Source organism: Varanus komodoensis, unplaced genomic scaffold (assembly GCF_004798865.1).
Source record: "Varanus komodoensis strain SLA01 unplaced genomic scaffold, ASM479886v1 scaffold69, whole genome shotgun sequence".
NCBI lineage: Eukaryota > Metazoa > Chordata > Lepidosauria > Squamata > Varanidae > Varanus > Varanus komodoensis.
The window spans coordinates 2,792,025-2,819,692 of NW_025336334.1; the positions used below are offsets into that span (position 1 = coordinate 2,792,025).

The following is a 27,668-nucleotide window of genomic DNA, read 5'->3' on the forward strand; positions in this document are numbered from 1 at the left end:
GCAAGTTCAGACTGTCAATGTAACAACCCTTTGTGCAGGAGCTCGAGCTAGTTACTGACGTGTTGAAAGTAAAGTTCTAACTGTTGGGGAGTCTGAAAATCGATAGACTCTCCAGGTGGCCACTTTGCCCCACCGTCCAATTGATGCTGGAGCCAAATAGAATTACAGTAGATGTTTAGTTTTTTCTTTGAGATGGAATCTCCTTTTGAACCTTTCCCAATTTCCCAAAAGGCAACCCAGAGGCGTATGTATTTGTTTGATTTACCCTGACCCATGATGTGCTGGGCATTCCCCGGAAGACCTTTAGAAGGATTTCCGCAGACCTCTCTGATTTTCCTTCTGTCAATTCTGCCAGGCGTCCCTGATCAAAAGCGCTCACGTACTTATCAAACCAGAGTAATGTACCAAGAAGAGTTTTCAAAACTCACCTCTCCACCCAAGGAGTTCCCCTTTCTACTTGAACTCGCCTACTCCCATAGAGTTCAGTTCTACTCAGGAGCCACCGGCCATCAGACAGGGAAGGGCAGCTTGCCAGCCTCTAACCAGAGGCCCTTTCTTTCCCCCCCTTTTTTTTTTGAAACTGGGTCTTCCCCCAAGCAGTTACCCTTTTTACCAGAGGCTTTTTCTTACCTGGGAACTCCATGTCTTGTTGGAGTTGGCTCTCTCAGTCTCGTTTTCCTCTCAGCCACCCTTTCCTCAAGCCCTGCTCACGGCTGGTGGTTTCTGGCCAAATTTGCCTCAGCCCAAATGCTGAGGGAGAGCTCTCTAATGCCAGTCGTCCACCCGTCCGAAAAAAGGTTCTTTGAGGGAGAAGGCTTAAGAATTTTGAGGCAAAATTCGCCTTTAGTCCACTTGGTGCCCTACACTGGGTGACAAAACTGTTACTGAACTCAGCCAGTCAACACCTAGGGCAAACCCAGGTGGACCCCAGACCCAAGCCAAAAGGAGCCTGAGACAAGACTTAGAGCCAAAACCAGCTTTATTCTAGTGAACTATAGAATAAAGGAAGACAAAAGGGGACATTCATTCCAAAGCAGTGTCTCAAAAGTTGCACCCCAGTCCATGCATTTTATACCCTGGATAACCAATTAGGTCACCTAATACACATCTAATACATCAATACATCAATGTATGCACCCTCTCCCGTGCTGGAGAAAGTCTTTTGTCAAGGACCAGACATTTCCCATGTCGATTTCTTATCTGCTCGAGATTCACACAGGGTTGCCATGTTCTTACTCCCTGCACATTTGCAACTTTCATGGTGGCTAGAACCAGTTTCCACTGTACCTTTGATTATTGTATTTGAGGTCAGGCTAGCGTGTTAGCTGTGGGTTACACAAAGTTCATTTTGTTCTTATCTGCACTCCCTTCTGGGACAGTGTAACTGTGGTATTTTTACTATGTGGCCTTGCTGTGGCCAACTACTTTTGGGGCCTTCCTCTGGCCAATTACTTTTGGGGTGTTTTGGGGTGCTGCAATTGGCAACAGAAGTGCTCACACACTTATGCGGGATCTGCTTTCTGGACTTGAACCAGGACTGGACTCTATCCTGACTTCACTCCATCTGTACAAAGAGTTTCTAGAAGCCCTGTGTGGCTTCCAAAATCCCCTCCGTCCAAGGAGTACCCCCTTTTGTTCAATCTTGCCTCCTCCCATAGGGTCCAACCCTACCCAGGAGTCACCGGTCATCAGGCAGGGAAAGACAGCTTGCTGGACTCTAACCAGCACTGGACTCTAATCAGAGACCCCCCCCCTTCTTTAGGAACCAGGTCTTCCCCCAGGCAGTGGCCCTTTCAAACAGAGGCTTTCTCCTTACCTGGGGACTCCTTGTTCGATCAGGGGTGGCACTTTTAGTCTCACTTTTCTCTCAATCACCTTTCCTCAACCCCTGCTCACGGCTGGCGGAGGTTCCCGGCCAAATTTGCCTCAGCCCAGATGCTGAGGGAGAGCTCTCTATTGCCAGTCGTTCACCCGTCCGAAAAGAGGTTCTTTGAGGGAGAAGGCTTAAGAATTTTGAGGAAAAATTCACCTTTAGTCCACTCGGTGCCCCAAGTTGGGCGCCAGAAACTGTTACTGAACTCAGCCAGTCAACAGCTAGGGCAAACCTGGGTGGACCCAGACCCAAGTCAAAAGGAGCCTGAGACTAGACTTAGAGCCAAAACCAGCTTTATTCTAGTGCACTATAGAATAAAGGGAGACAAACGGGGGTGTTCAGCCCAAAGCAGTGTCTTGAAATTTGCACCCCAATCCATGCATTTTATACCCTGGATAACCAATTAGGTCACCTAATACACATCTAATACATCGATACATCAATGTATGCACACCCTCCCATGCTGGAGAAAGAGTCCTTTCTTCTGTCAAGGACCAGACATTTCCCATGTCTATTTCTTATCTGCTCAAAATTAACACAGAGTTGCCATGTTCTTACTCCCTGCACATTTGCAACTTTCATGGCTGCTAGAACCAGTTTCCACTGTCCCTTTGATTACTGTATTTGAGGTCAGGCTAGTGTGTTAGCTGTGGGTTACACAAAGTTCATTTTGGTCTTATCCGCCCTCCCTTCTGGGACAGTATAACCGTGGTGTTTTTACTATGTGGCCTTCCTGTGGCCAACTACTTTTGGGGTGTTTTGGGCTGCTGCAATTGGCAACATATGTACACAGGAGGATACAAGAAAATGTGCTGTGCAAGAGGTTTTTATAATGTCATAGTCAAATACACCAAAAGAATGTTCAAACTACCGCACCATTGCACTCATTTCAAATGCTAGCAAAGTCATGCTCAAAATCCTACAAGCTAAGCTCCAGCAGTATGTGGATCGAGAGCTACCAGAAGTAAAGGCAGGATTTCGAAGAGGGAAAGGAACAAGAGATCAAATTGCCAACATACACTGGATCATGGAGAAAGCTAGGGAGTTCCAGAAAAACATCTACTTCTGCTTCATTGACTATGCTAAAGCCTTTGATTGTGTTGATCACAACAAACTGTGGCAAGTTCTTAAAGAGATGGGAGTACCAGACCATCCTATTTGTCTCTTGAGAAACCTACATGCGGGTCAAGAAGCAACAGTGAGAACTGGACACGGAACCACTGATTGGTTCAAAATTGAGAAAGGAGTTCGGCAAGGCTGTATATTGTCGCCCTGCCTATTTAACTTATATGCAGACCACATCATGAGAGGGGTGGGGCTAGATGAATCACCAGTTGGAATTAAGATTGCTGGGACAACAACCTCAGATATGCAGATGATACCACTCTAATGGCAGAAACTAAGTGAAGAGGAACTAAAGAGCCTCGCAATGTGGGTGAAGGAGGAGAGCACAAAAGTTGGCTTGAAACTCAACATTAAGAAAACTAAGATCATGGCATCCGGTCCTCTCACTTCCTGGCAAATAGATGGGGGAGAAATGGAGGTAGTGACAGATTTTCTATTCCTGGGCTCCAAGATCACTGCAGACGGGGACTGCAGCCAAGAAATTAAAAGATGCTTGCTCCTGGGAAGGAAAGCTATGGCAAATCTAGACAGTGTACTAAAAAGCAGAGACATCACCCTGCCAACAAAAGTGGGTATAGTCAAGGCTATGGTTTTCCCAGTTGCAATGTATGGCTGTGAAAGCTGGACCATAAGTAAGGCTGAGTGTCGAAGAATTGAGGCCTTTGAATTGTGGTGCTGGAGAAGACTCCTGTGAGTCCACTGGACCGCAAGGCGATCAAACCAGTCAGTCCTAGAGATCAACCCTGACTGCTCTTTAGAAGGCCAGATCCTGAAGATGAAACTCAAATACTTTGGCCACCTAATGAGAAGGACTCCTTGAAGAAGAGCCTAATGCTAGGGACAATAGATGGCAAAAGAAGAAGGGGACGGCAGAGAATGAGGTGAATTGATGGAGTCAATGTGAGCTTAGGTGGACTTCAGGGGATGGTGGAGCACAGTAAGGCCTGGAGGAATGTTGTCCATGGAGTCGCGATGTGTCGGACTTCGTGACTAACACAGTTGGCAGTAGGGGGAAATCACATAAGCAGTTTGTAGGAGGCACGGGAAACTGGAAACAAAAGGTTGAATGGATTAAGACAAGGGACAAAAGACAAAAGGTTTCGAGTAAACGTGTATTAGCATATATACCCCAGGTGTGCACGAAGAATGAGGACTAACAACATAAGTTTCCTGATCAGATCAGAATGCCCATCTAAAACTGTTGTCAGTTGCAGGCTTTCTGCAGCCATGTTACGGCGGAACTTTGGCTCATTTAGTCCTGACAACGTCCTGGAACAGCCTTCCCCAACCTACATGTACTCCAGAAGTGCGAGGACCTCAACGCCCAGCAACTCTCCATCCAGGTTTGTTGGAGTTACAGTCCAGCACATCAGGAGGGCACCACGTTGGCAAAGGCCGCGCTGCCCCCTCAGCGTTCTCTCCGCCGCGCGGTGCTGTTCCCGGGGACTTCCGAAGGAGCCCGCAGAGCTCCGCCCAACCAGCAAGGCTCCAGCCAAAGCCCCTCTCAAGGCGTGGCCACTCCTGAGCGCGCGCTCAAGACGGATAAGCAGTTTTTGCTGCTGCTCTTCCTTCGCTCCCTCGCGCGGCCCCCAACTCTTACACTCGCCATAGGAAGCCATGCCTTGCTCCTCCCTCGCGTCTCAGAAAACGGGCGAATGATTTCAGTTACGATTATTTGCACACTGATTCCTGAAACTCCAATAACAAAAGAAAAATGTATTGTTTAAAGAGGCTAAACAAGCTCCTCCCCCTTTCCCCAACGGTTTTCCGAGGAAAAGTCAGGCGTGCGGAAGGCGTTCCACGGGCGGGGAGGGCGTGGTAAGCGGAGCGGCGAATGGTGGCCGCAGGCAGAAGCTCCGCCTCCCCACCGGGCAAGTAGAGCGCCAGAAACGGAAGTAGCGTTGGTGGGTGCGCGCGCGTGCGCGCCTTTCTTCCCGGGGAGCGGCGCAGCTACGAGGTGTCTATATTTATACAGCAACCCTCCGCAAGTATCCTGCGGCCGAAGAAGGGCCGCTTCCGAAACGACTGACGGAAGGCGGGTCATCTGTTTGATAACGCTTGGCGGCAGTGGGCCTTGGAGGGACCGGTCGCTGCGCGCTGGCGGGCGAGGCAATGGGGGAGGGGAGGTCGGCCTCTCCGCGCCGCCTTGGCGGGCGCTGGCAGCTTCTTCCGGTTTGGGGGGGGTGGACGGGGTCTGTTTGAAGATGAAGTCTGGTTTAATTCCTAGACAGGTTGCCGTTCTAGGAAATGAGACCGGCCCCATCTTAGTTACCGCCTCTTTCCCTGTCGCAAGAAGAGCGGAAAACGGAACCGGGCAGAGGGGAGCGCGAAGAGGTGAAAGTGGTTTCCTGGGAAAAGGTAGCACCAGGTAGTACGGGGCAGTAGGGGACATCGCGGCTTTCCTGTAGATTTAACAGCAAGCTGGCAAGCGGATTCGGATGGAGAACTGAGACGATGAGGAAAGGGAGAATACGTTGATGGGATAGCGACTAGGGTTGTTACCGTGTGTGTGCGTGTGGTGGTTTTGTTTTGGCATTGCTACTGTTCTACTAGCAGCCTGAACCCTCCAAAAACAATTAAGAAGGTAAACTTTTTTCTTTTCGTGAAGATGAGTGGCAGAAAAAGGGCATGGGGTGACATGCTGGATCTCTCCTTGTCCCTGTTTTGATACTTATGTCTTTGTTTATTTACTGTCTAGAGCATATTCCCATGTGAAGATGTGTCCATGTGCTGCTTAAGAGGTGCTTACTTTGCCCCGTAAATGTGTGTTTGCTGAGGTTAAAAGGTATGTGTGCTTGGTTGGTTACCTTTATAAGGGCTAACTGGGATTATGGGTGGCAAGAAGAGATACTTAACATGGGGTTGGGTATCTATAGTTTTGGTCAACTAGATTTTGTTTGCTAAAAGAAAATCCATAAAGTTACCATGGGTTCAGCCAATTAATGCTTCAGCTGGTATAATTCTGCATGTTATGTTGCTGTTAAGAGGCATCAGGAGAAGGACTAGTAAAAAGAGGGAGAGTTATATCTGGGCTCCAGCTAGCCTGCCAGTCTCAGCCTCAAACTTCAGAGCCATTCCTTGTGATCTATGATGTGTGGTAGGACCAATTACTCTTCAGTGGGGGAAATATTTCTTGTGCATGGTTAGGGACTTGTTCTTTATTACTAACACACACACACAACATCAATATTAACCCTGGTCTCAGAAAATAAGTTCTGGGTTAAATTCCTGCAGAGCCATAATGGCTGTGGGTTAGGTTGTATCATGTCTGGAATGATTATGCAGTGTCTCCTTGGAAGGTTACCGGTTGTAGAGAGCTTTGGAATGAACAGAGTAACTTCTGCCATCCCAGAACCTAGAAGAAGCTTTCCTCTCTGCAATCACCCCATTATGAAACCATCAGCCACCCATATGAGATACCGCAACCTTTCAAATTTTATTTATCTACTGACATTTCAAAAGGATTATGAGATAGATCAGACAGTGGTAGCTTGTAATAATATAGTTTAATAAGCAGGAGGCTTACAGTTATTATTACAGGTAAACATGACTTCATAGTACTTGATCATATAATGATTTTTTTAAAGAATGGACTTATTATGCCAAAGTATATGCTGTTGTTTTCTTTGTAACTATACTGCTATAGAATTGAGGAGATATTTGTATCCCACCTTTGAGCACATACTACCCAAAGCAGCAACAGTAACAAATGACAACTTAGACATTATTAATGTCACTAATAGTGTACTCCTATAGCCACTAGACAGTGAAGGCTCTGTAGGATTTTTTGAGACCTGCTATGAAGTTGAAAATGTGTCTGACCTTGGAGCCGGGTCTTGGAGCCCAGAGCATCCTCCCTGCTCTGCACAGCTGGCACAGAAATAACTATGCTGGTTCCATTTCCAAGGTTGCAGGAATGACCTCAGAGATTAAGTTTGTGGGTGGTGACAGGACTGACACAACACAAAGTATCCTGATGGCAGCTGAGCATCCTTTCTGGGTGCACCAAAGCACAACATTGAAATGAAATAAGTATTTTGCCAAATAAGTGTTTTGCTGGGTGGGAGAATCATGGTGGTGACCTTTCTCCTTGGACTGAATGCCTGTAATCCTCTTAAGTATGACTGGCTATATGATGCTGGAAGTTTTAGGACATAGGATTTCATTCTGAGTTATTTCAGAATATAGTTAGGCATGTTAGTATGTTCCATCAATAATGAAAAATTATGTGGCACTTTAAAGACAGATTTATTATGGGATAGTTCTCTGGTAGCCAGTGATGTGGTCTTTCTAGAAAACTTTGAATCAGAAAAAATGTTCTGATTCAATACAAATGCCAATACAAATTAGGATATTTTCATAGAGAGATGAATCACTTTTATATATTAAAAAGGTTTAAATTAGGTTCATTTGTATAGGTAGTTTATGTAAGAAAATTCTTAGTTTGCCTTAGAAAAGATTCCAGCTCCTTGGAACAAAGATGGACAACTTGTCCCATCATTTCTTATAGTTGATTATGCTGGCTAGAGTTGATGGGAGCATAAGGCTTCCATCTGTAGGTCATAAATTGGCTATGTTTGCCTTGGAGATATCTCACTTTGCATATTTGGTTTACTTTTATTTAATAAAGAAAGCTAAGAAAAGTATTCCTTGTTAATTTTTGGTTCCATTTCTCCAGAAGTATTTGATCTGAAATATTTGTGGGAAATGCACTTATAATACATTTGTTATTGGAATACTTGGGAACATTGAAAGATTTGTTTAAATTATGTGGTACAGCAGCCCACTCTGTGAATATGCCATGCACTGTGGATTGTTCATGGCCTGAATGTTAGGTTCACTGGCTTGTCCGCAAAAGAACCTACACCATATAGTTCATTTGCAGAGTTGATTGTCCTGTCCCCTTCAGTACTCTTGACAGTATTTCATGGAACTTGGTGGCTGAAACTATCTTGTCTGTTCTCCCCACTGTGATCACAGTACCTTTTAGTCTCTGCTGCAACTTTTCCCCTTTATTCTTTTTCTTTATCCCAGTTAGTGAAAGCCCCCTGTCAGTGCCTGAGCAGCATACTGGAATGGTTGTTATTAGTTTGTCATCTTTTATTTAAGCACCAGAAATGCACATGAGTATTTTAACAGTTTTATTTATGAATGTATTTGGTTGCTAGTTGGAGGTATGAAGATTGTAAAACTGCATATTTTCCTGTCAAAAATCCTGATTAGCTCTGGTTTTTGTTTTTGTTTTTTTTTTTAAGTTTTGGCAGTTGCTCTGTTGCTCCCAAAAATGGGGTGGGGTGCAACTTGAATCTTAGAAAAGGATAGATATTGGACTAATTAGAGGTGTGCATTTGTACAGCTCAGAAGTAGCAACCCCCCTCCAAAATTATGCATATTTGTACACATCGTTGGTGTCTAAAAAACAAGATTATGAACCAGTGATGTCCATTCCAGTTTGTCATTTAGGGACTGTAACTAAATGGGAAAGATTGTGGAAAGATATGCAGGGGAGTGTCAGCAACTGAAATGGGGCTATAAGTGGAGAAGCTAAACAAGTGATGTTTGTTCCAAAATACCACTTGGGCACTTGGTGGGTCCAGGCACACTCAGCATGAAGTTTTTGCTGTTCTTGCCAAGTAGTTTACTTACCACTTCCCTGAACCCTCAGTGGGATTAGTAATCAGGATTGGGATGATACAGCACCTCATCATAAGTCAAGTATCCCCTCAAACAAACCACTCATCTGTTTCAACAGAATTCATCAATCTCCCACTAAGGTGGTTGGAGCACTTCCACTTTTACTGTCACTATTCTTTCCATTTCACTCTGAGAAGGTTATGTATTTTCATGATATTTGTGTTTTCTCAGATACATACAATCTCACAACTTTGAAATTACCAAGCTTACATACAATTTTACTTGGGATTGGCAAATATTCATTTTTACTAATGAACCTGTGAAACTGAGCTTTTTCCATTGAAAAATAAAGCATAAGAAAAATTTACATTGCACCTCATTGCAACTAGCTGAATTGAGAGTTGTGATATGTGCCTTAAAATGTAAGAAGTAGTTTGGCATTTTTGTGCTCAGCATAAATGCATATAAGATAAATTACGTTGGTACAATTACAAACTTCTGTTGATAACACATTCTTCCTTGCTTTGTTATGTTAACAGAGTGCTGGCCTGGAACTCAGGAGATCTGAGTTCTAGTCCCCACTCAGCCATGAAGCCTACTAGGTGACATTGGGCCAGTCACTGCCTCTCAGCCTAATCTACCTCATAAGGTGGTTGTTGTGAGGATAGAAAGGAGAGGAGAACCTTGTAAGCTGCCTTGGATTCTTCCTTGCTAGAGGAAGAAAGGTGAGATGTAAATGCAGTGTAAACATCAAGCCCAGAGGAACAGACTCAAGCTTATTGATAAATTACTGAACTATTTTAGGTCTAAATCTGGTCCAAGGATTTAATCTCCGATTATATATATATTTTCGCAGAAGCATTGAAGCAAGGAAGATTGCTGCCAGCAGTTACTGCTGTCGTGAATGATCACTGTATTTGCTTGGCATATATTTGAGCTTTGCATTTCAGGTCCTTTTCGATCTACTGTTTACTTTTGCTTCCTCTATAGTACCATGTGTGTATATTGACTAACTGAGGGTATTCTTTATTCAGTTGATTTAAGTCATGACATTTTGTGTCATAAGATGCCATAAAATTTTGCCTTAGTCACCCATTCTCCCCCTCCTCCATTGATGGTACAGAGTCCAGGATAATCCCTAACTGCATACATGATCATTAAGAGGGAGTACAACGATCTAACATGGTTCACATGTCTCTATTAAGATTTTCCTATATTGCCATCACACCCAGATGTCCCACAGCTTCCCTAGGATTCTTAGATGGAAATGTGAAGTAGAGCTGTGTATTATCAGCTTCTGGATGATTTTCCGAGTGACTTCATGTTGATGCTAAAAAAAAAAAAAAAAAAAGGAGACAAAAGGAAATTGTAAGGCATCTCACAACTCAAGGTGTATGGGATAGAACAAGAGTCTCCTAGCATCACTTTCTGGGTCCATGCTTCTCAAACCTGCCCTAGCAGGGCAACTGAGAAGAGTACTGTGGTTGATGATATCCCATTGTGTGGTCAAGAGAGTTATACTTAAGAATAGATCAGGGGAGTATAAGTCACTTGCTTGGGCAATCAAGAAACTAGACTAAAATGGTGCTGAATAATCTTAGAGCATCCAAGAACATGGAAAGCCAAAACCTTTTCCATTTAAAATGGGTAGCCTTCCAGATGTTTTGGCCTACAGCTTCCATGATCCCGCACATTGGTTTTGCTGGCCTGGGCAGATGCAAGTTGCCAATCAAAACATCTGGAAGGCCACAGATTGCCCATTTCTGAATTGACTACTAAAACTTAACCACCCAGTGATCCTGGCTAACTAAAGAAATGCATCAAGGTAAGGAATCTATTCCACTGTTAACAGTCAATAGGCACATAACTCAAGAATAGGCAATTTGTTATTCACCTGATGTTCAGCTGCAGTTCCTAACAGTTCTAGTTAGTACAGCCTATCAGAGTCGCAATCCAACTTCGGGAGGGGGGGCATAGATTGCCCATCCCTGACACAAATCCTCTCCTGTATCCACACATTTATCAAATTTAATTACCCCAGGCCTTGTCCTTCCTGGAGTGATGATCTAATGGGATAGATTTTTTGTGGTTTGCTACTCCCAGAAAAGTGTCCCCCACTGCCAACAAATAGGCTCTTCCCCCTTTGGCCAGCATTCTAGGCAATGGCTGCTGTAGAGTGATAATGCAGGTGCTAGAAGTGACCCTTGCTGTAGCAAGACTGTATGACTGGTTGGCTGCCTGTCAGCTTCTCTATTTTAATTTCTTTCCAGTTCCAAGTTCTGTGTAAAAGTAAGAGCAGAGGGGAATAAATATGTAAACTGGTGATATTTAGGTAGGTTTTCTGTTAGTGATCAACACTTCTGACAGAAGAATCCTATCTTGGTCAAATGGAAAAAGGGACAGAAAGAACTAGTAATAACTTGAGATTCATAAAGCAATGTTGTCATGTTGATAAATTATATTACTCCTTTTGTGATTTAATGATCCTAAAACATTTCATAATAAAGCAGCTAATACCTTTTAACTTTTCAAAGTTCTTTGGTTATATTTATTGGATACTGTGTTATTAATTCATAATATAGGCCGCTCACTGTAAGTTGCTTGTTTTTGCCAGTGATTGAAAAAGCATTAACCTGAAGCACTGCTGATTACTGCTGGTTTGTCTTGTTTTGTTTTTTCCATCACAGTAGCTCTGTAAGATGTCTAAAAGAGTGGCAGAGAAGGAGCTGACCGATAGAAACTGGGATCAAGAAGAAGAAACTGAGGAGGTAATTAATGATGGGTGCTTTTATTGGCAATACTATTTGAAATGGTTGGTGGCTGAATTAATAGGCAGGTCTCAAAAGCAGAAATTACAGCGTATTATTTGTACATTAATGCTGTATGGTCAAGCCATAAAGGCCTTAACAAATTGCACTATGTCAACTGTGTCCTTTCTTGTAGGAGCATAGAGCCAGGGACGAAATGATCATGGAACAAGTATTATATTCATATAATCTTCATAAGGAGAGTCTGTGTTTTCTAGATGCTCACACTAGGAAATGTGAGCAGGAAGGTACTGCTGCACTCAAGTCCTACTTGTGGGCTTCCCTCAGGTAGTTGATAGAGCACCATATGAAGGAAATACTGGACTAGATGGGCCTTTGGTCTGATCTGACTTGGTTCTTCCATTCCTATCTGCAAATAATTCAGAAGTAGTTATTTTGAAGTGTCTTTGTGCTAATAGTAAATGAGTATTTATGTTTTAGAATTATACTTACATAATGCTTAATTCAGAAATGCTTATTTCCAGTGCCAGCACTAGGGTAGATCAATTGAAATAAATGGTACTTAAGTGAGTCATAATTCACTTAATTGACATTCATTTCAGCAAGCCCAGTCTTAAGTAAGACTAACATTGGATACAACCCAGCAGCTGGAATCCTGAGATTCCTGTGTGCAAGTAGGCAGGAGGGGCTTTTGTGCAGTGTTATTACTCCACCATCCCATTTACAGCTTTTATTTGTAGGAGGTGGCTTTAAGGGTTATAATGAAGAAAAGGGTGCTAAAAAGCCCTATGGTGGGTATAATTCTTCTGGACTGCATCCAGTGTACTATTTTTCAGAATACTTTATCTTGTTTGTTCTAAGAATCTAACATTTTTTTGCAGGTGGGAACTTTCTCAGTGGCCAGTGAAGAGGTTTTGAAGAACAGAGCAATTAAGAAGGCAAAGCGTAGAAATGTGGGGTTTGAGGTATAATTCTATAACGGACATTGTTTTTGCTCAGTTTAGCTGTATGGCCTAACAATAAACTGGCATACATTGTGTAGCAGAAGGTATTCTAATACTGAAGGACAATGCACAAGGTTGACTGAGCACATAATTGAAATAGCTGGAATATTTTGATGCAAATCACTTCAAATAAGGAATGTTATCTTGTATCTAGAAAATTCATATTTTTATGAAATGGCTCCAAAGGGGGAGCATTCTGAGAAACACTTTTAGGCAGGGAAAAACACTGGGCAGGGGCACATTGGTTGGTATTTTTTCCTTGTCCCTCTGCGTCTATCACAAGCATGCATACTGGTACCTTTTTTTAAAAAAGGCACAATTGTACCCATTAATAAAATCAATCTAATTGCTAATTTGCAACTAGGCATATTCATCTAAGCAGATCTCCAGATTTCTGTTCTATTTATTGAAAAACCAGTATGAAACAGCTAGCATAGGTCCTTCTTTGTTAACTTACTCAGTTAATTCCTTAGTTACATTATGGCCTAAAAGTTAGTGTATTTCTTGTGGGTTTGGGTGAATCATATAATAGCGTTCTGTTATTACTGAGCCATCTGTATTGGTGTAGAGAGGGTAAGTAATACAGAGGTGACTCAGGAGTAATATGTATTCTCTGCTCTCAGACTTTGTATAGATAGAGGATGAGTTGTTGCATTTGCTCTGTAAATAAGTGGTCTGTGAAGCTCATGCTCATCATTGTCATGATTAGCCAACATAATATGACCAGTTTCAAACATAGATTTACATTTCTCCAGTATCTAGTACTTAATTATTCTAAGTCTAATCTTCAACTATATATGTTGGTGATAAGAAAAGTCTATATATTTCCAGTGATGGATCTTTCACCATTTGATGAATGTGAGTGAGTGAACAGACTCCAAGACAAGACATGGATGTAATGTGGCCCCTAGAATAGCTATCCCTAAATTGGGGTCCACTAGTTATTTTGGAACACATCAACCCTAGACAGTGTGGTTGATGATCATGCTTACTAAGATGGTGGAAATTGTAGCCTAACACAGCTGGAGGGCATTAAGTTGGGGAAGTCTACCCTAGAAGATAAAGCCTTGAGTAAGGGAGGTAAGGTGAGAAGGAAGGACTCACTGAAGAAGACCCTAATGCTGGGAACAATCGATGGCAAAAGAAGGGGACGGCAGAGAATGAGGTGGCTAGATGGAGTCACTGAAGCTGTCGGTGTGAGCTTAAGTGGACTCCGGGGGAAGGAGGAGGACCTGGACGGATGTTGTCCATGGGATCGCAATGGGTTGGATGCGACTTCGCAACTAACAAAGGGAGGTAAAGCTGTCCTCACAGAAAATGAGTGTGTATCAATGTACGTGAACAGACATAATGATTTGTTTTTTTCAGAATTAGTAATTTAACTTCTTGACTCTGTTGTAGAACTAGAAAGAGAGGTTCTAGAGCAATCTCAATAGAAAATCACTGTCATGAATTTGATCTGTTATATTTGGGAAAGGTCTTAGGGTACTCAAAGCACCATGGATATTGATTGACTATGTTCACACATAATGATAAACCAAAATTGCAGAGTCTTGGCATATTGCTCACAAGCAGATGGATATTTGCCCAATTGCTCCTGTTTGGCTCATCCCACCAGCGGGAGTGGGGAAGATGGGTAAAAGCTAATGTGGAAACAAAATCTTTATGTTGCATGCAAACCAGAATGGTTTGTTGCTGAGTCATCTGAAGCCTGCTACAAAAGAACATATGAATCTCCAGCATATGTATTGTGTCCCATGGATGTGATTGGCTTACCCATCATAGCTTGACTCAAAAAGTCAATTTTTGTTCTGCAAGGCATAGCCTGAAAAGCTGCCAGGAATAATGAGCTGCTCAAATCCCCATAGAGTCACAGAAGCCATGGAATGTGCTTATGCCATGAGTAAGTTAATAATTGTTCCCGGTGAATTTGGAAAAAATACAAATCCCTGTCCCATTGCCATTCTACTACTCTGTCAACTAATCTACAGGGGTATGTTTAAAGCTCAATAAAAGCTGCAATGGATAAGGAACGCCACTGATAAAGGACTCTCCAGTCTCCCATGATAATTAGTGCTTGGGTTAACACCTCTATTGGCCAGATCTTCATGGCTGCCAAGATCAAGTAAGGCAGTCTTCAGCTTAGTGTCCACATGTTTTAGACAACCAGTCTCACAGTTCTTGACTACTGGCCATATTAGTTGGTGTTAATAGGTTGAAGTCCACAACACCTGGAGGGCATTAGGTTGGGCAAATGTAATCAAAAGCATCTGACCCTCATCTCTGATTTAAGCCACCTTCCTATCACACAGGCATTCACATATAAATGTGAACAAGGATATGCAGTAACAAGCCAGGGTTTGTAGTGGGTTTCTAATTCCTGGCTTATTTGGGAGTGACAAGCCAGGTATCACGGTAATGTTAAGCATTTTTCTCTCTGGTTACTTTATCCACTCCTGCTAGTAGAAAGAGCCAAGTGGGAGCAGCTGGGCAGCTTGTGTTAGCATACTGCTCATGAGTGATGAGCCAGTATAGTCTGTTTTATTGTTTCATGTGAATGCAACCAGTATGATAATAGCAGCAAGAAAATACATGTTGTGCTTGTTTGAGAACAATTCTGTGAAACTGGGAACAGGGCTTGAAGTGAGAGAACAGGGCTTGAAGTGAGAGAGAACAAGTTATTTATATTCTCTTTCAGTCCGAGAGTGGTGGAGCTTTTAAAGGGTTTAAAGGTTTCATTTTACCTTCCGGAACTGGTGGATTTTCTGGCTTTGGCAATGACACGGGAACTAAGCCTTTAGGAGGACTTTCGAATGGCAGCAGCAGCGTTACAAATAATTCTTCATTTACCACCTTGAAGACAGCTGCTGAAACACAGTCTACATTTAGTAAGTTTACCACAAAATTTGTACTTGGTGGATGTGGTCTTAAAATTCTATCTATTAATAATTGTTAACATGTATGTTTAAAAAAGGAAGCTGAAAAGTTTATGTATATATGGGTCATAGGAGGTGAATGCTGCATGTATCTCTGGCATTGCAGTTCTGATTCAGTCTCCAGTACTCTAGTGAAAGGCTCTGGGGTACCAGGTCTTGGAAGTGGCAGTACTGAAATGTTAGAGAATTCCTGCTATGGCTTAATAATAAGGGGCCAACTGACTTGATTTGATTTCTTTGCCTAACTTACTCATTCTGAACCGTGCCTGATTCCAAAGGCTCAAGACAACTAGTATTGGTTTTAGAATTTCTACAAAGCCTGCCCCATATTGTTTGAAAGAGCTTGCAATACATAAATGCATCATATCATATGGGGGAAAGAAATAAGACTTAAAATTGGTGGCAGCAAAACCCACATGTGATTGAGTGCACACTAGTCAAAGGTATTTTCATGTGTATTCATTCCCTAGCATGCAAGCTTAGAAATTATATAGCAAATGGCGCAATCCAGCTGATCCAGCAGCACGCACACAAGTGCTGCAGTGCAAGGATAGCTTTTCTCCACCATTTCTAGCAGAAAACAAAAAGCTGTTTGTAACTGTCTGGTTGATACAAATGTAAATATTAGTAACGTAATGTGGCTGAAAGATATAAAGTAGAAGCACAAAATGATGGATTCAGTGGATGATCCCGGTAATATATAAGAAGGTTTACATTCCATTACCTGTTATTATCTGCCAGCCGATTGGTCTAGCAGGAAGCCCAGAATAAAATTTTTAGTAAGCTTTCATATGTTTGTATTGCATTAATTAATTAACTAACTAACTAACCTCCTTCATGGATCATTGCCTTGTCGTGACGAAGGGGCTTGCGTGTTGAGCCACCCAAGACTGACAGGTCATAGCAGAGAGCTCTGACAAAACGTGACCCACTGGAGAAGGAAATGGCAACCCACTCCAGTATCTTTGCCATGGAAACTCCATGGACAGTACCAAAAGGCAAAAAGATATGGCACCAGAAGATGATCCCCTCAGGTCAGAAGATGTCCAATATGCTACTGGGGAAGAGCAGAGGGCTAGTACTAGTAGTGCCAGAAAGAATGAAGCGACTGGGTCAAAGCCGAAAGGACACTTGGTTGCAGATGTATCTGGTGGTGAAAGGAGAGTCCGATGCTGCAACGATCTATACTCCATAGGAACCTGGAATGTAAGATCCATGAATCAAGGCAAGCTGGATGTGGACATACAAGAGATGACAAGACTGAACATCAACATCTTAGGAATCAGTGGACAGGAATGGGTGAATTTAATTCAGATGACCATCAGGTATACTACTGTGGGCAAGAATCCCTCAGAAGAAATGGAGTAGCCTTCATAGTCAATAAAAGAGTAGGAAAAGCACTGCTGGGATACAGTCTCCAAAATGACAGAATGATCTCAGTTTGAATCCAAGGCAAACCATTCAACATCACATTAGTCCAACTCTATGCCCCAACCATTGGTGCTGAAGAGGCTGAAGTTGACTGGTTCTGTGAAGGCCTACAACACCTTCTAGAATTAACACCAAAAAATGATGTCCTTATCATCATGGGGGATTGGAGTGCTAAAGTAGGAAGCCAAAAGATAACTGGAATAACAGGCAAGTTTAACCTTGGAGTACAAAATGAAGCAGGGCACAGGCTGGTAGAATTTCATCAAGTGAATACGATGGTCATAGCAGACATGCTTTTCCAACAACTGAAGGGACGACTCTACACATGGACATCACCAGACGGTCAACACAGAAATCAGATTGACTATGTGCTCTGCAGCCAAAGAGGGAGAAGCTCTATACAGTTAGTAAAAAGTAGACCAGGAGCTGACTGTGGCTCAGATCATGAGCTTCTTGTTGCAAAATGTAGGCTTCAATTGAAGCAAGTAGGGAAAAGCACTAGGCCACTCAGGTATGACCTAAATCATATCCCTGATGAATATACAGTAGAGGTGAGAAATAGATTTAAGGAATTTGATCTGATAGACAGAGTGCCTGAAGAACTATGGATGGAAGTTTGCAACATTGTACAAGAGGTAGCAACTAAAACCGTCCCAAAGAAAAAGAAATGCAAGAAAGCAAAATGGCTGTCTCAGGAAGCTTTACAACTAGCTGAAGAAAGAAGGGAAGTGAAAGGCAAGGGAGAAAAGGAAAGATACACCCAATTGAATGCAGAATTCCAGAGAATAGCTAGAAGAGATAAGAATGCCTTCTTAAATGAACAGTGCAAAGAAATAGAAGAAAACAATAGAATAGGGAGGACCAGAGATCTCTTCAAGAAAATTGGAGATACGAAGGGAACGTTTCATGCAAAGATGGGCATGATAAAGGACCAAAATGGCAGGGACCTAACAGAGGCAGAAGAGATTAAGAAAAGATGGCAAGATTACACAGAGGAACTATACAAGAAAGACCTTAATGTCCCTGATAACCACGATGGGGTGGTCACTGACCTCAAGCCAGACATCCTGGAACGTGAAGTCAAATGGGCTTAGGAAGTCTGAGCAACAACAAAGCTAGTGGAGGTGACAGTATTCCAGCTGAGCTATTCAAAATCTTAAAAGACGATGCAGTAAAAGTGCTACACTCAATATGCCAGCAAATGTGGAAAACTCAACAGTGGCCACAGGATTGGAAAAGTTCAGTTTACTTTCCCATCCCAAAGAAGGGCAATGCCAAAGAATGTTCAGACTACTGCACCATTGCACTCATTTCACATCCTAGCAAAGTTATGCTCAAAATCCTACAAGCTAGGCTCCAGCAGTATGTGGATCGAGAACTACCAGAAGTACAGGCAGGATTTCGAAGAGGGAGAGGAACTAGAGATTGAATTGCCAACATACTCTGGATCATGGAGAAAGCTAGGGAGTTCCAGAAAAAATCTACTTCTGCTTCATTGACTGTGCTAAAGCCTTTGATTGTGTGGATCACAACAAATTGTGGCAAGTCCTTAATGAGATGGGCGTACCAGACCATCTTATTTGTCTCTTGAGAAACCTATATGCGGGTCAAGAAGCAACAGTGAGAACTGGACATGGAACCACTGATTGGTTCAAAATTGAGAAAGGAGTTCGGCAAGGCTGTATACTGTCGCCCTGCCTATTTAGCTTATATGCAGAGCACATCATGAGAAAGGTGGGGCTAGATGAATCACAAGTTGGAATTAAGATTGCTGGGAGAAATATCAACAACCTCAGATATGCAGATAATAGCACTCTCATGGCAGAAAGTGAAGAGGAACTAAAGAGCCTCTTGATGTGGGTGAAGGAGGAGAGCGCAAAAGTTGGCTTGAAATTCAACTTTAAGAAAACTAAGATCATGGCATCCGGTCCTCTCACTTCCTGGCAAATAGATGGGGAAGAAATGGAGTTAGTGTCAGATTTTATTTTCCTGGGCTCCAAGATCACCACAGATGGGGATTGCAGCCAAGAAATTAAAAGATGCTTTTTCCTGGGGAGGGAAGTTATGGCAAATCTAGACAGCATACTAAAAAGCAGAGACATCACCCTGGCAGCAGAAGTGTGTATAGTCAAGGCTATGGTTTTCCCAGTTGCAATGTATGGCTGTGAAAGCTGGACCATAAGTAAGGCTGAGTGTCTAAGAATTGAGGCCTTTGAATTGTGGTGCTGGTGGAGACTCCTGTGAGTCCCTTGGACCACAAGGCTATCAAACCAGTTAGTCCTAGAAGAGATCAACCCTGACTACTCTTTAGAAGGCCAGATTCTGAAGATGAAACTCAAATACTTTGGCCACCTAATGAGAAGGAAGGACTCCCTGGAGAAGAGCCTAATGCTGGAAACAATAGATGGCAAAAGAAGAAGGGGATTGCAGAGAATGAGGTGGCTAGATGGAGTCACTGAAGCAGTTGGTGTGAGCTTGAGTGGACTCCGGGGGATGGTGGAGGACAGGAAGGCCTGGAGGAATGTTGTCCATGGGGTTGCAATGGGTCGGACACAACTTCGCAACTAAGAACAGCAACAAAATAAATGTATAGGCTGCTGAATAACCTGACCGAGCTCTCTAAACGGCAGACAACAATAAAATGCAGGCTAACATTATAGTTACTAGTTGCGGGGGTGGGGGGAGACAAGGGACTGCTGGTAGTAGAATGGACTCTTACAACCACTTGGTAAAACTACTACTACTATTATTATTATTAATTATATTTCTATACCACCCATAGCCGAAGCTCTCTGGGTGGTTCACAACATTGAAGTCCCCCATCCAGATTCCAACCAGGCCTGACCCTGCTTGGCTTCCAAGATGAAGCATGATCAGGCCCTTCAGGCTGCATGGAAGCCCAGCTTCTATACTGCACACACCCAATGCTCCCCGGGGTGTTCACATTTTAAGTCACCTATCCAGATTTCAATCAGACCTGATCTTACTTAGCTTGCAGGATTAGGCAGGATCAAGCACTTCAAAATCAGGTCTCAAAATTCCTATGAAAGAGGACAATTTTTACCCAGCACCACTATTTTAGATTTCCCTTTTAAACCATCCAGTCTTTATTTTTACAGATGTGCTTAATAAAATAAACATGTTTGGTTCTTTAGAAAAATACATATATACGGGATGGTAGTTGTTTTGGTTGAAGTTTGGTAAAACATCATTGCTATGGCTAACCAATCCCTCATTGCTACAACCTAGTATTCTTATGTGAGTTTTGCCATTAAAAAGCTACTAGCAGTGTAACCAATTCAGCAAGAAGAATGAAAAAATACTAGGCAGCCTGCTGTAATGTGTAATAGTAGCCTGCGTTTCCATGCAGGTCATGAAGGAGAGGCAGCTTTCCCCACCCAGTATGTTTGGTCCAGATTGTGGAGCATGAGACTTTGGTTTCTCCATTACCAGTTCATTAAATGCTTTTCTTTCTAATAGGTTCTGTAGTATCCAGTGGTTCAGTGAATAATATTGTGGTTGAGAAAAAGCCTACCAATGTGGAAGCAAACGGTGAGAGCCGGCAGCTGCTATCTTCTGGATTCACTCAAAGTAAAGCATGCAGCTCTGATATTTATCATAAACAGTTAGCTGCCCTAAATTGTTCTGTGCGTGACTGGATAGTAAAGCATGTAAACGCCAATCCACTCTGTGACCTAACGCCGATTTTCCAAGACTATGAGAAATATTTAGTTGAGATAGAACAACATGGAACAAGTAGTGACAGCGGTGACTCTGAAAGTGACAATATCAAGGCAGTTGGATCTCAGGCTGGCTCTGCATCTGGAAGTTCAAATCTTCAGCAAGGTTCAACGTTTTTCTTTAACACCAACAAATCTGAGGATACATCAGGAAAGAAAATGGAATTGGAAAAGAAAATGGAACCAAAACTAGGGTCTACTTCATCTGTCTCATTTACTTTTAGCCAGAGTGTTGACAGCTCTGGTGTAAGTTCTGGTGCATTGCCTAGTTTCTCATTCTCCTCTGGAAGCACAGGTTTATTTGGAAAAGATGCAAACCAGGGCAAAGTTGTTCCTTCATTTTCCAGCAATTCATTAGATACGCAGACAGAAAGTGGTGTCAATGAAGAGAAAGGTAAATATTAATTGTTTTAGTAATTGAGAAACTAGGTGTAATCTCTCTCTTGCAATGTGGTGAGATTTCTGTGATTAACACATGCAATTAATCACATGCTGCCTTGATTGGCTTAAAATTGTACTTTTTTGCTTGCTATATTGTGAGAAGTAGAAAAAAATCAAAACTAATTTTTATTGTATCCATCAAGTAGAATGCCATCAAGTGTGCTAGAACATTGTTTTGTAAACTAGCTATTTTGGAAAGCTTACAAACCATTATTTTAAAAAGTTAAAGGCTGCTTATATATTTCTTCTACTAACACAGAAGGTTAATGTTGGAAGATCTGTATAGGGTAACATCTGGGTATCTTGATTGGTATGAGTAGCATACAGTTTTCTGCTAAGAATATAGTTTGCTATCATCCTTCTTGCAGGAGGAGAGGATGAGGAGGAGGAGCCTCCAAAAGCAGTAGTTAATGAAATAAAGGAAGAGGATGCCTTCTACTCAAAGAAGTGAGTTTTGTTCTTTGACATTGTGACAGTGAGTATGCTCTTACCATGAGGTAAAGCATTAGGTTCAGATTTCTGTAGTCTTGTCTGTCTGCAAATGAAAAACCTCAGCAGTCTGTAATCTATACACTTACAGAGTCAGAAATGCTCTGCTGCTTCAGCCAGTGTCAATGTCTGTTTATGCTGCTTGAACAATGCACTCTGGTGAGGGAAAGTTAAGGGTTGTCCTTATTTTAGCTTTTCTCCACTCAGAGGACTATGCTCTTTTTTCTGTGAACAGCTAATGTTAAACCTTCCTTAAACTTCCAGAGTGGTTTTACATGCAGCATTGGGGGCTTCAGTGCAGGGGGCTTCAATATAAATATGAAGCCCTCCCTCCCTGAGCTCATTGGAGTAGTGGTATGGCAATTATTTAGATCCTAGCCATAATTCTCAGTATTTTTAAAGTATTCAATATGTTTTAGAACATTTTAACATAATATGATCATAGTCAAAAGATCAGTAGTTTTTTGATAATTTCAGCATGAACTTGAATATATATTGTTTACACATTGCTGCATACAATTGGCAAGCTATTTTGATGCTTTTTTAAACCTCTTCCATATTTTCAGGTTTGGTGAAATACAGCATTAGCCTCTCATTTGCACACATTTTATATTGTGTCCTTTTTTCAGGTGCAAAGTCTTCTACAAGAAAGATAATGAATTTAAAGAAAAAGGAGTAGGAACACTGCACTTAAAACCTGCAGGGAATCAGAAGACTCAGCTATTAATACGGGCAGATACTAATTTAGGTATGTGCCTTTTCTGAAAAATATATCTGTAAAAGTGCTATAAAAGTCACTGCTAAGTGAAGACTGTTAACTCTATCCAACTAGTCAAGTTACTTAGTGCCTTGCTCAATTGTGTGAGAAAGTTTAGGGGCTACACACATAAATAGCTTCCATGGCTTCCTCCAACAGAGGTTGTGATTTGTGCTATGATAGGGTGTGTGCATTCAGTAGTGCATAGCTGAATGACTTCTTAAACATGTTTGATATTTTGAGGCAAACCAGTGCTGACAAACGTTTTAGCCACTCTGGCCTTCCCATTATGTAGTACTTGGCCATTGGTTCTCTGTGGTGCATCTTTTATTTTAATTGCTAAGTGGAACTGTGTAGATGTAATGTTTTTCAGTGGAGACCTTATCTCTTTTTAGAAATAGTAGCTTGATGTGATGAGAGAACTAGTGGGAGAGTGATATGAGAGGAGTTGTAACTGAGAAGGAGAATGTACACTTTCTCCAGAAGAAAGTGTGGGAAGAACAAACCTTAGAGAACCAGTGCCAGATGAAATAGACTGTTAACTAGGTTGATCAATAAAAGACTGCTTGATTTGTTAAAAAGGCAGTTTTATGCCATCATAATTCTCCAGTACTTCCTAAATAACTTTATCTTATAAGTGCATTTTGTTCTACTGATTTTTTTGTATAACCTGCTTCCCCAAACCCTGCTTCCTTGTAGGAAACATTTTGCTGAACATTTTGGTGCCCCCTAAGATGCCATGCTCCAGAACAGGGAAGAACAACGTTCTCATTGTCTGTGTTCCAAATCCACCCATTGATGAGAAGAATGCCACCACCCCTGTTCCTATGTTAATAAGAGTGAAAACAAGTGAGGATGCAGATGAGTTGCATAACATTTTACTGGAAAAGAAAGACGTGTAAAATCTGGCTTGTTGAATGTTATGAGGGAAACTTGCCAAACTACTGCTGCTCTTTTTCTTCCCTTAACTCTATTAGGAACTTTTGAACTTGCTTCTCTGACATTTTAAGGATTGTCTTAGGAATTCTGAAGGGTTTGGTTGAGTAAGATGGCCAATAAATGTTTTAACTGAATACAAGCATCAAATCTTTCCTCCCTTCTATTTTGAAATATCTAATAAATCAATTGTATTTAAATTCAATTTGCATATCAAAAAATAAAACATGTTTCATTTACATAATTACTGAAAGCACACACATTGTATATTGTGTATGGGGGAAATTGTGAGAAAGAACAGAATGGATATAAACTTCTGGGACTTATTCCCAAATTTAATCCTGGATTGTTGTGCTCAAAGTGAAATCACTGTTAGGATTATAGTGAAGAAATGTTTTAAACTGGATGGTATAACTTTGATTTTGAGTAACACAGTTGCCAGAGAACACTGGTTTTTAACATTAAAATCGGGGCTGAGATTTAGCAGAAAAAATTGCATGTTGTCTGCAAAGTTCATTTAAAAATAATTGTCATATCATGGTGCTTATATGCCAGTTTCACAGGTGTGTCTCCTCCCTGTTTAAGTGCTCTCAAAGAGGCTGAGAAGCCAAAGTGACAGACTGCATAGTGGTTGCTTGCATTCTATTGAAAAATGAGTGATAGAGAATGCAGAGAGGCTATCTTCTTTCCATTGCACATGACTTAGCTTTCCCAAAGCCAGCACCCTCAAAATGTGTTGGAGTAGGTCCCATCATCTCCAGTCAGCAGACCTGTGCTGACTGTGAATAGTTGCAGTGCAGCTTAGGGAAGATTGGCTTAGTCTGCCCCTTGGGTGATGTCACATGGATTTCTTTTGTTGTAATGCTTGGGCAGGCTCTTATCCACTGTACAATTCTGTCAATGTCTTACTGCAGTGTTTAGGCTTGAAAATGCTATCCAATTCCCATTAAGGTCAGAGGGTTGTACAGGAGAGCTGTGAATGATGTTCACACTTTGTTTGCATGCATTTCATAGTATTTGCAGTCAGACTTTGGATATTACGTGAATTGAACAGGTGTCTTACTAATCCTTAGTAGTATTCTAAAAGGTTGTTGAACCATTTGCATCTTTAATGGGTATTAGAGCTTTAAACTGGAAGGGATCTGGGAGGCTGTAGAAGCAAAGCCTGTTTTAAATTGGTGCCTTTTTGCATCAGGTTTCAGTGTTGAACCTCTTAAAAGGTATGTATAAGGTCATTTCAAGAGCCCACCAACATACACTGAAATATTTTAGGGTACGAGCCCTACTGAAATGCAGGTGAGCTCCCATTTATATTAGAGGACCTATGCCAGTGAACATGCCACTGTATTATGCCTTTAGCATTCAGGTGAGTGAAAAACCAGAAACACTAACTTTCATAGTAGTGTTACAAATGGGAATGTATATACCAAGACTAATACGTAGAAGCTAAAGTTGAATAGTCAAGAGCTTTGAGAACACTGCTCACGCTTCTCTTTGAGAAATAGTGTCTTAAAAACCTCTGTTTACTTTAGCCTGTGGGGGCAGGTCGGGAGCCTGTGGGAGCAAATAGCCTGCTTCTTCTAGTAAGCAGACAGTAGTTTAGTTCCCACACACCACAATTTTTACAGTGAGAGACTGTTAATATTACAGGTTTATTGTATATTTTGCACTTGTTTGATTCCTAAAGTGCATCTGTATGTGTGTAATGAATCTCCAGTCATTGAATAGAATAAGAAACCATACAGCAGTTCAGTAAGATACTGTTTGTTCTCATGCCCTTTGCTGTATCTTGTGTGATGCTGTTTCTGTAAGAATTCCAATTTACCACATTGCTGTTTTATCTTGCTCTTTGAAGATTCAAAAATAATGAATGAGTATTCCTAACACCTATTAAAAGTTTGCAAGAGCTGTTCAAAACATTGAGGGTGATTGTGCTATCTGAGAGAGCAATTAATACCTTTGATTAATCAGATTAGGTCAAAACTTTTAACTCCACAATGCACAGTATAGCAAATAAAACTAATAAACTTTGTGTCATCTTGTGAAAACAGTTGCTACAAATACTATGAATCCTTGGTATTAGTACCAAATTCCAGCAAAAATACAGTGAGAAAGTTGGACTGGTAGGGCAAAAAGATTGATAGAAAGTGCAGTCCAGGTGATGAGCTGCTTTTGAAACCCTGGAATTCTCAAAACAGTTTCTGATGAGTTGTGAATGACTGCCTAAAAAGTCACAGAAGTCAAGGCTTAAAGAATTTTTTTAAATAGGTGCAGAAATTATGTTTAGTTCAAAATACTTTGGGACCTATAATACGTGCAATTTTCCTTGCTGCAAAAGGAAGCTTCTAATACAACCTTAGTACCTGAATAGCTTCACTTGGCTGGCCCATAAGTAGAGAGTGCAGCCATGAAGACCATCCCTACCATGTCCTATCATGCTGGGCAGGCAAGTAGGAGTGAAGCCATGACTTAGATTAGGCTAGTGATGTTGGCTTCTCCTTTGGAGTAAGGGAGAGGGGATTGTTTTACCCTGGCACTGTGGTAGGCATTCCATTGAACTGATTTGGGACCTTTTAGATGTTTGTGTTGAAGCTGTTACCCATATGTTTTAAAAACATTTTTGTGCTGTTTTTAAAAAGTCCACGATACTGCCAGTGTTTGCCACAGAGCTTATAATGGCAAAATGGATTTTGGCAGGATGGCCAATTTCAGCAAATGCTTAATAAGCACTCCTTACTCCCCAGCAAAACCCTACACATACAAATTGAATGCATAAACTATTCAATTTTAATTCCTAAATATAAACATTATTGGTCCACATACTTTATTACAGAAGTCACAATTTGAACTGTTAAGGTGATCAAAACTGTCTTGCTAAAGTAGAAGGCATGTGCATAGGCAAAGTTTTATGGTTGAGATGTAGCTCATGTTTGGCTTGTTCCTGCTGAAAAATAAAATAACATTTTAAGGATTTTGCAGGATCTCTGAATAGGTGTAAAAGTCTGTACAAAACTGGATCTTTTTTTCTTTTGCACAAAATTTTATTTAATTATTTAAAATTGTAATTGAAACTAGTCTGTTGGTATACGCTGTATAATGAAGGGATGTCTTAATTTGCAAACCAATAATTTGTCACCTTGTAGACAAAGTGTTTGTAGTCTGACTGCTGCAGTAAATTTAAGTTACTGCTGCTGTGTTATCTCTTTGCAAGGTTTCTGACTGAACTTATAAAATCACTTTTGCATTGTGACAAGTAGAGAGCCTACCAAGTTCATCTGCTGAGTTGCTAGATACTGCTCTTTTGCACATGCATAGTCTTCACAGAACAGTAATATTAAGGCCAGCTTCTCACTGAGATAGAAACCTGTATATGGCCTTTGTTGTCACTCTAGATCAACTTTCTCCAGCCTGTGCCCTCTAGATGTGTTGGACTACAACTTCCATTATCCTCAGTCAACATGGTCATGCTGGCTGGAGCTGATGGGGCTTGTAGCTCAACACATCTGGGAACTGCAGCTTGGGGACAGTCGTTTTAGGCTGCCAGTGTGGACAATTGAATGTATGTTGACTGGCCTCGAATATCCTATGTTGAATGAGTTCTTTTGTAAGAGGAACATTGTCATGTGGGCCCCACCTGCAGTCCAGCTCAGACACAGGTTTATCACCACAGTGAGAACTAAAGCAAAGGAGAGGAGAAAGTTATCACTCTCCCAACCCTTTGGAATGGTTGTCATACTACAAGGTCTGGTAGATTTTTTTACCAAGCAGAAAATTGTGAGATGAGCATGGCTACTTTCGTTGTTTGTAAACTGAAAACAGGTAGCTACATATAAAGAATAATTGTTCAGTCTTGCTATAACTCCCTTTGCAACATCAACTAACCTTAAAAAAATCTCAGACTGTTCTGTTTTAATGCCTTAAATTATTTTTAGAAGAAGTTGCTAAATTGTATACTTTACATGTATCATTTGATATATTTCATAGTGCATGGAAATAATGTATAAAAGCTTAACTAATAGCTGTCTGAACAATCAGATTGTTTTCCCCCCACTTAACTGTTGAAATAAGCATTGTTTTTGTTCTCACTCTATAGGACATTATTTTAAAGGATAAACCAGTTGAAATTTGGATTTGCCCTCTTGTAACATTTTTCACATGATGTTTGCTGTTCGTGCTTTCTGAGGAAGTGTACAAAAATCCATGGAAATGTGAATAAACGATTGGGAGATGTTAACTGTTGTTTGTGTGTGCTTGTATTGCACCTGCCTTTATGTGGATGTGAAGAGGATTGTAAGAGTAAACTGGTAAAAGGGTCATAGTGTACTTAGCATCTGCTTGCACCTTTAATCCACAGCATTATCATAAATAAGGATCATGAGTAGCAGAGCTTCTGAGACCTTACAGAGTAGTTGCCAGTCATGGTGGTTAGTGTAGGCCTACAAGTGATGTGTGCCTTGAGAGGGACCAGGTGTTAGTCCTACCTGGGGAAAGGTGGCAGACTTGCTCAACAGAAAAGCCACATACAGTAAATGTC

The 27,668-nt window shown here is 41.5% G+C and overlaps 1 protein-coding gene across 4 annotated transcripts; it reads left to right on the forward strand.

Annotated features, from left to right (window-relative positions):
* The first annotated feature begins 4,936 nt into the window (after nt 1–4,936).
* NUP50 (nucleoporin 50) lies at nt 4,937–27,368 on the forward strand. 4 transcript variants are annotated; one of them, XM_044450827.1, is made up of 9 exons: nt 4,937–4,955; nt 5,697–5,783; nt 11,320–11,400; nt 12,282–12,365; nt 15,103–15,292; nt 20,252–20,905; nt 21,321–21,399; nt 22,071–22,189; nt 22,898–27,368. In XM_044450827.1, exons 3-9 carry the CDS (start codon nt 11,332–11,334, stop codon nt 23,098–23,100), a joined length of 1,398 nt encoding a protein of 465 aa, XP_044306762.1. In that variant the 5' UTR covers nt 4,937–4,955; nt 5,697–5,783; nt 11,320–11,331; the 3' UTR covers nt 23,101–27,368. The 4 variants fall into 4 exon arrangements, with proteins under 4 accessions (XP_044306762.1, XP_044306760.1, XP_044306761.1 ...); XM_044450825.1 differs by lacking the exon at nt 4,937–4,955 and adding an exon at nt 4,971–5,033; XM_044450826.1 differs by lacking the exon at nt 4,937–4,955 and adding an exon at nt 5,224–5,332.
* The last annotated feature ends 300 nt before the right edge of the window (nt 27,369–27,668 follow it).

What these genes read in the sequence shown, in the direction of transcription:
- NUP50 (XM_044450827.1), top strand. Translation starts at nt 11,332, where the DNA reads ATGTCTAAAAGAGTGGCAGAGAAGGAGCTGACCGATAGAAACTGGGAT. An exon ending in GTAGAAATGTGGGGTTTGAG is followed by an intron (nt 12,366 to 15,102) that starts GTATAATTCTAT and finishes ATTCTCTTTCAG; the next exon opens with TCCGAGAGTGGTGGAGCTTT. An exon ending in TGGTGTCAATGAAGAGAAAG is followed by an intron (nt 20,906 to 21,320) that starts GTAAATATTAAT and finishes TCCTTCTTGCAG; the next exon opens with GAGGAGAGGATGAGGAGGAG.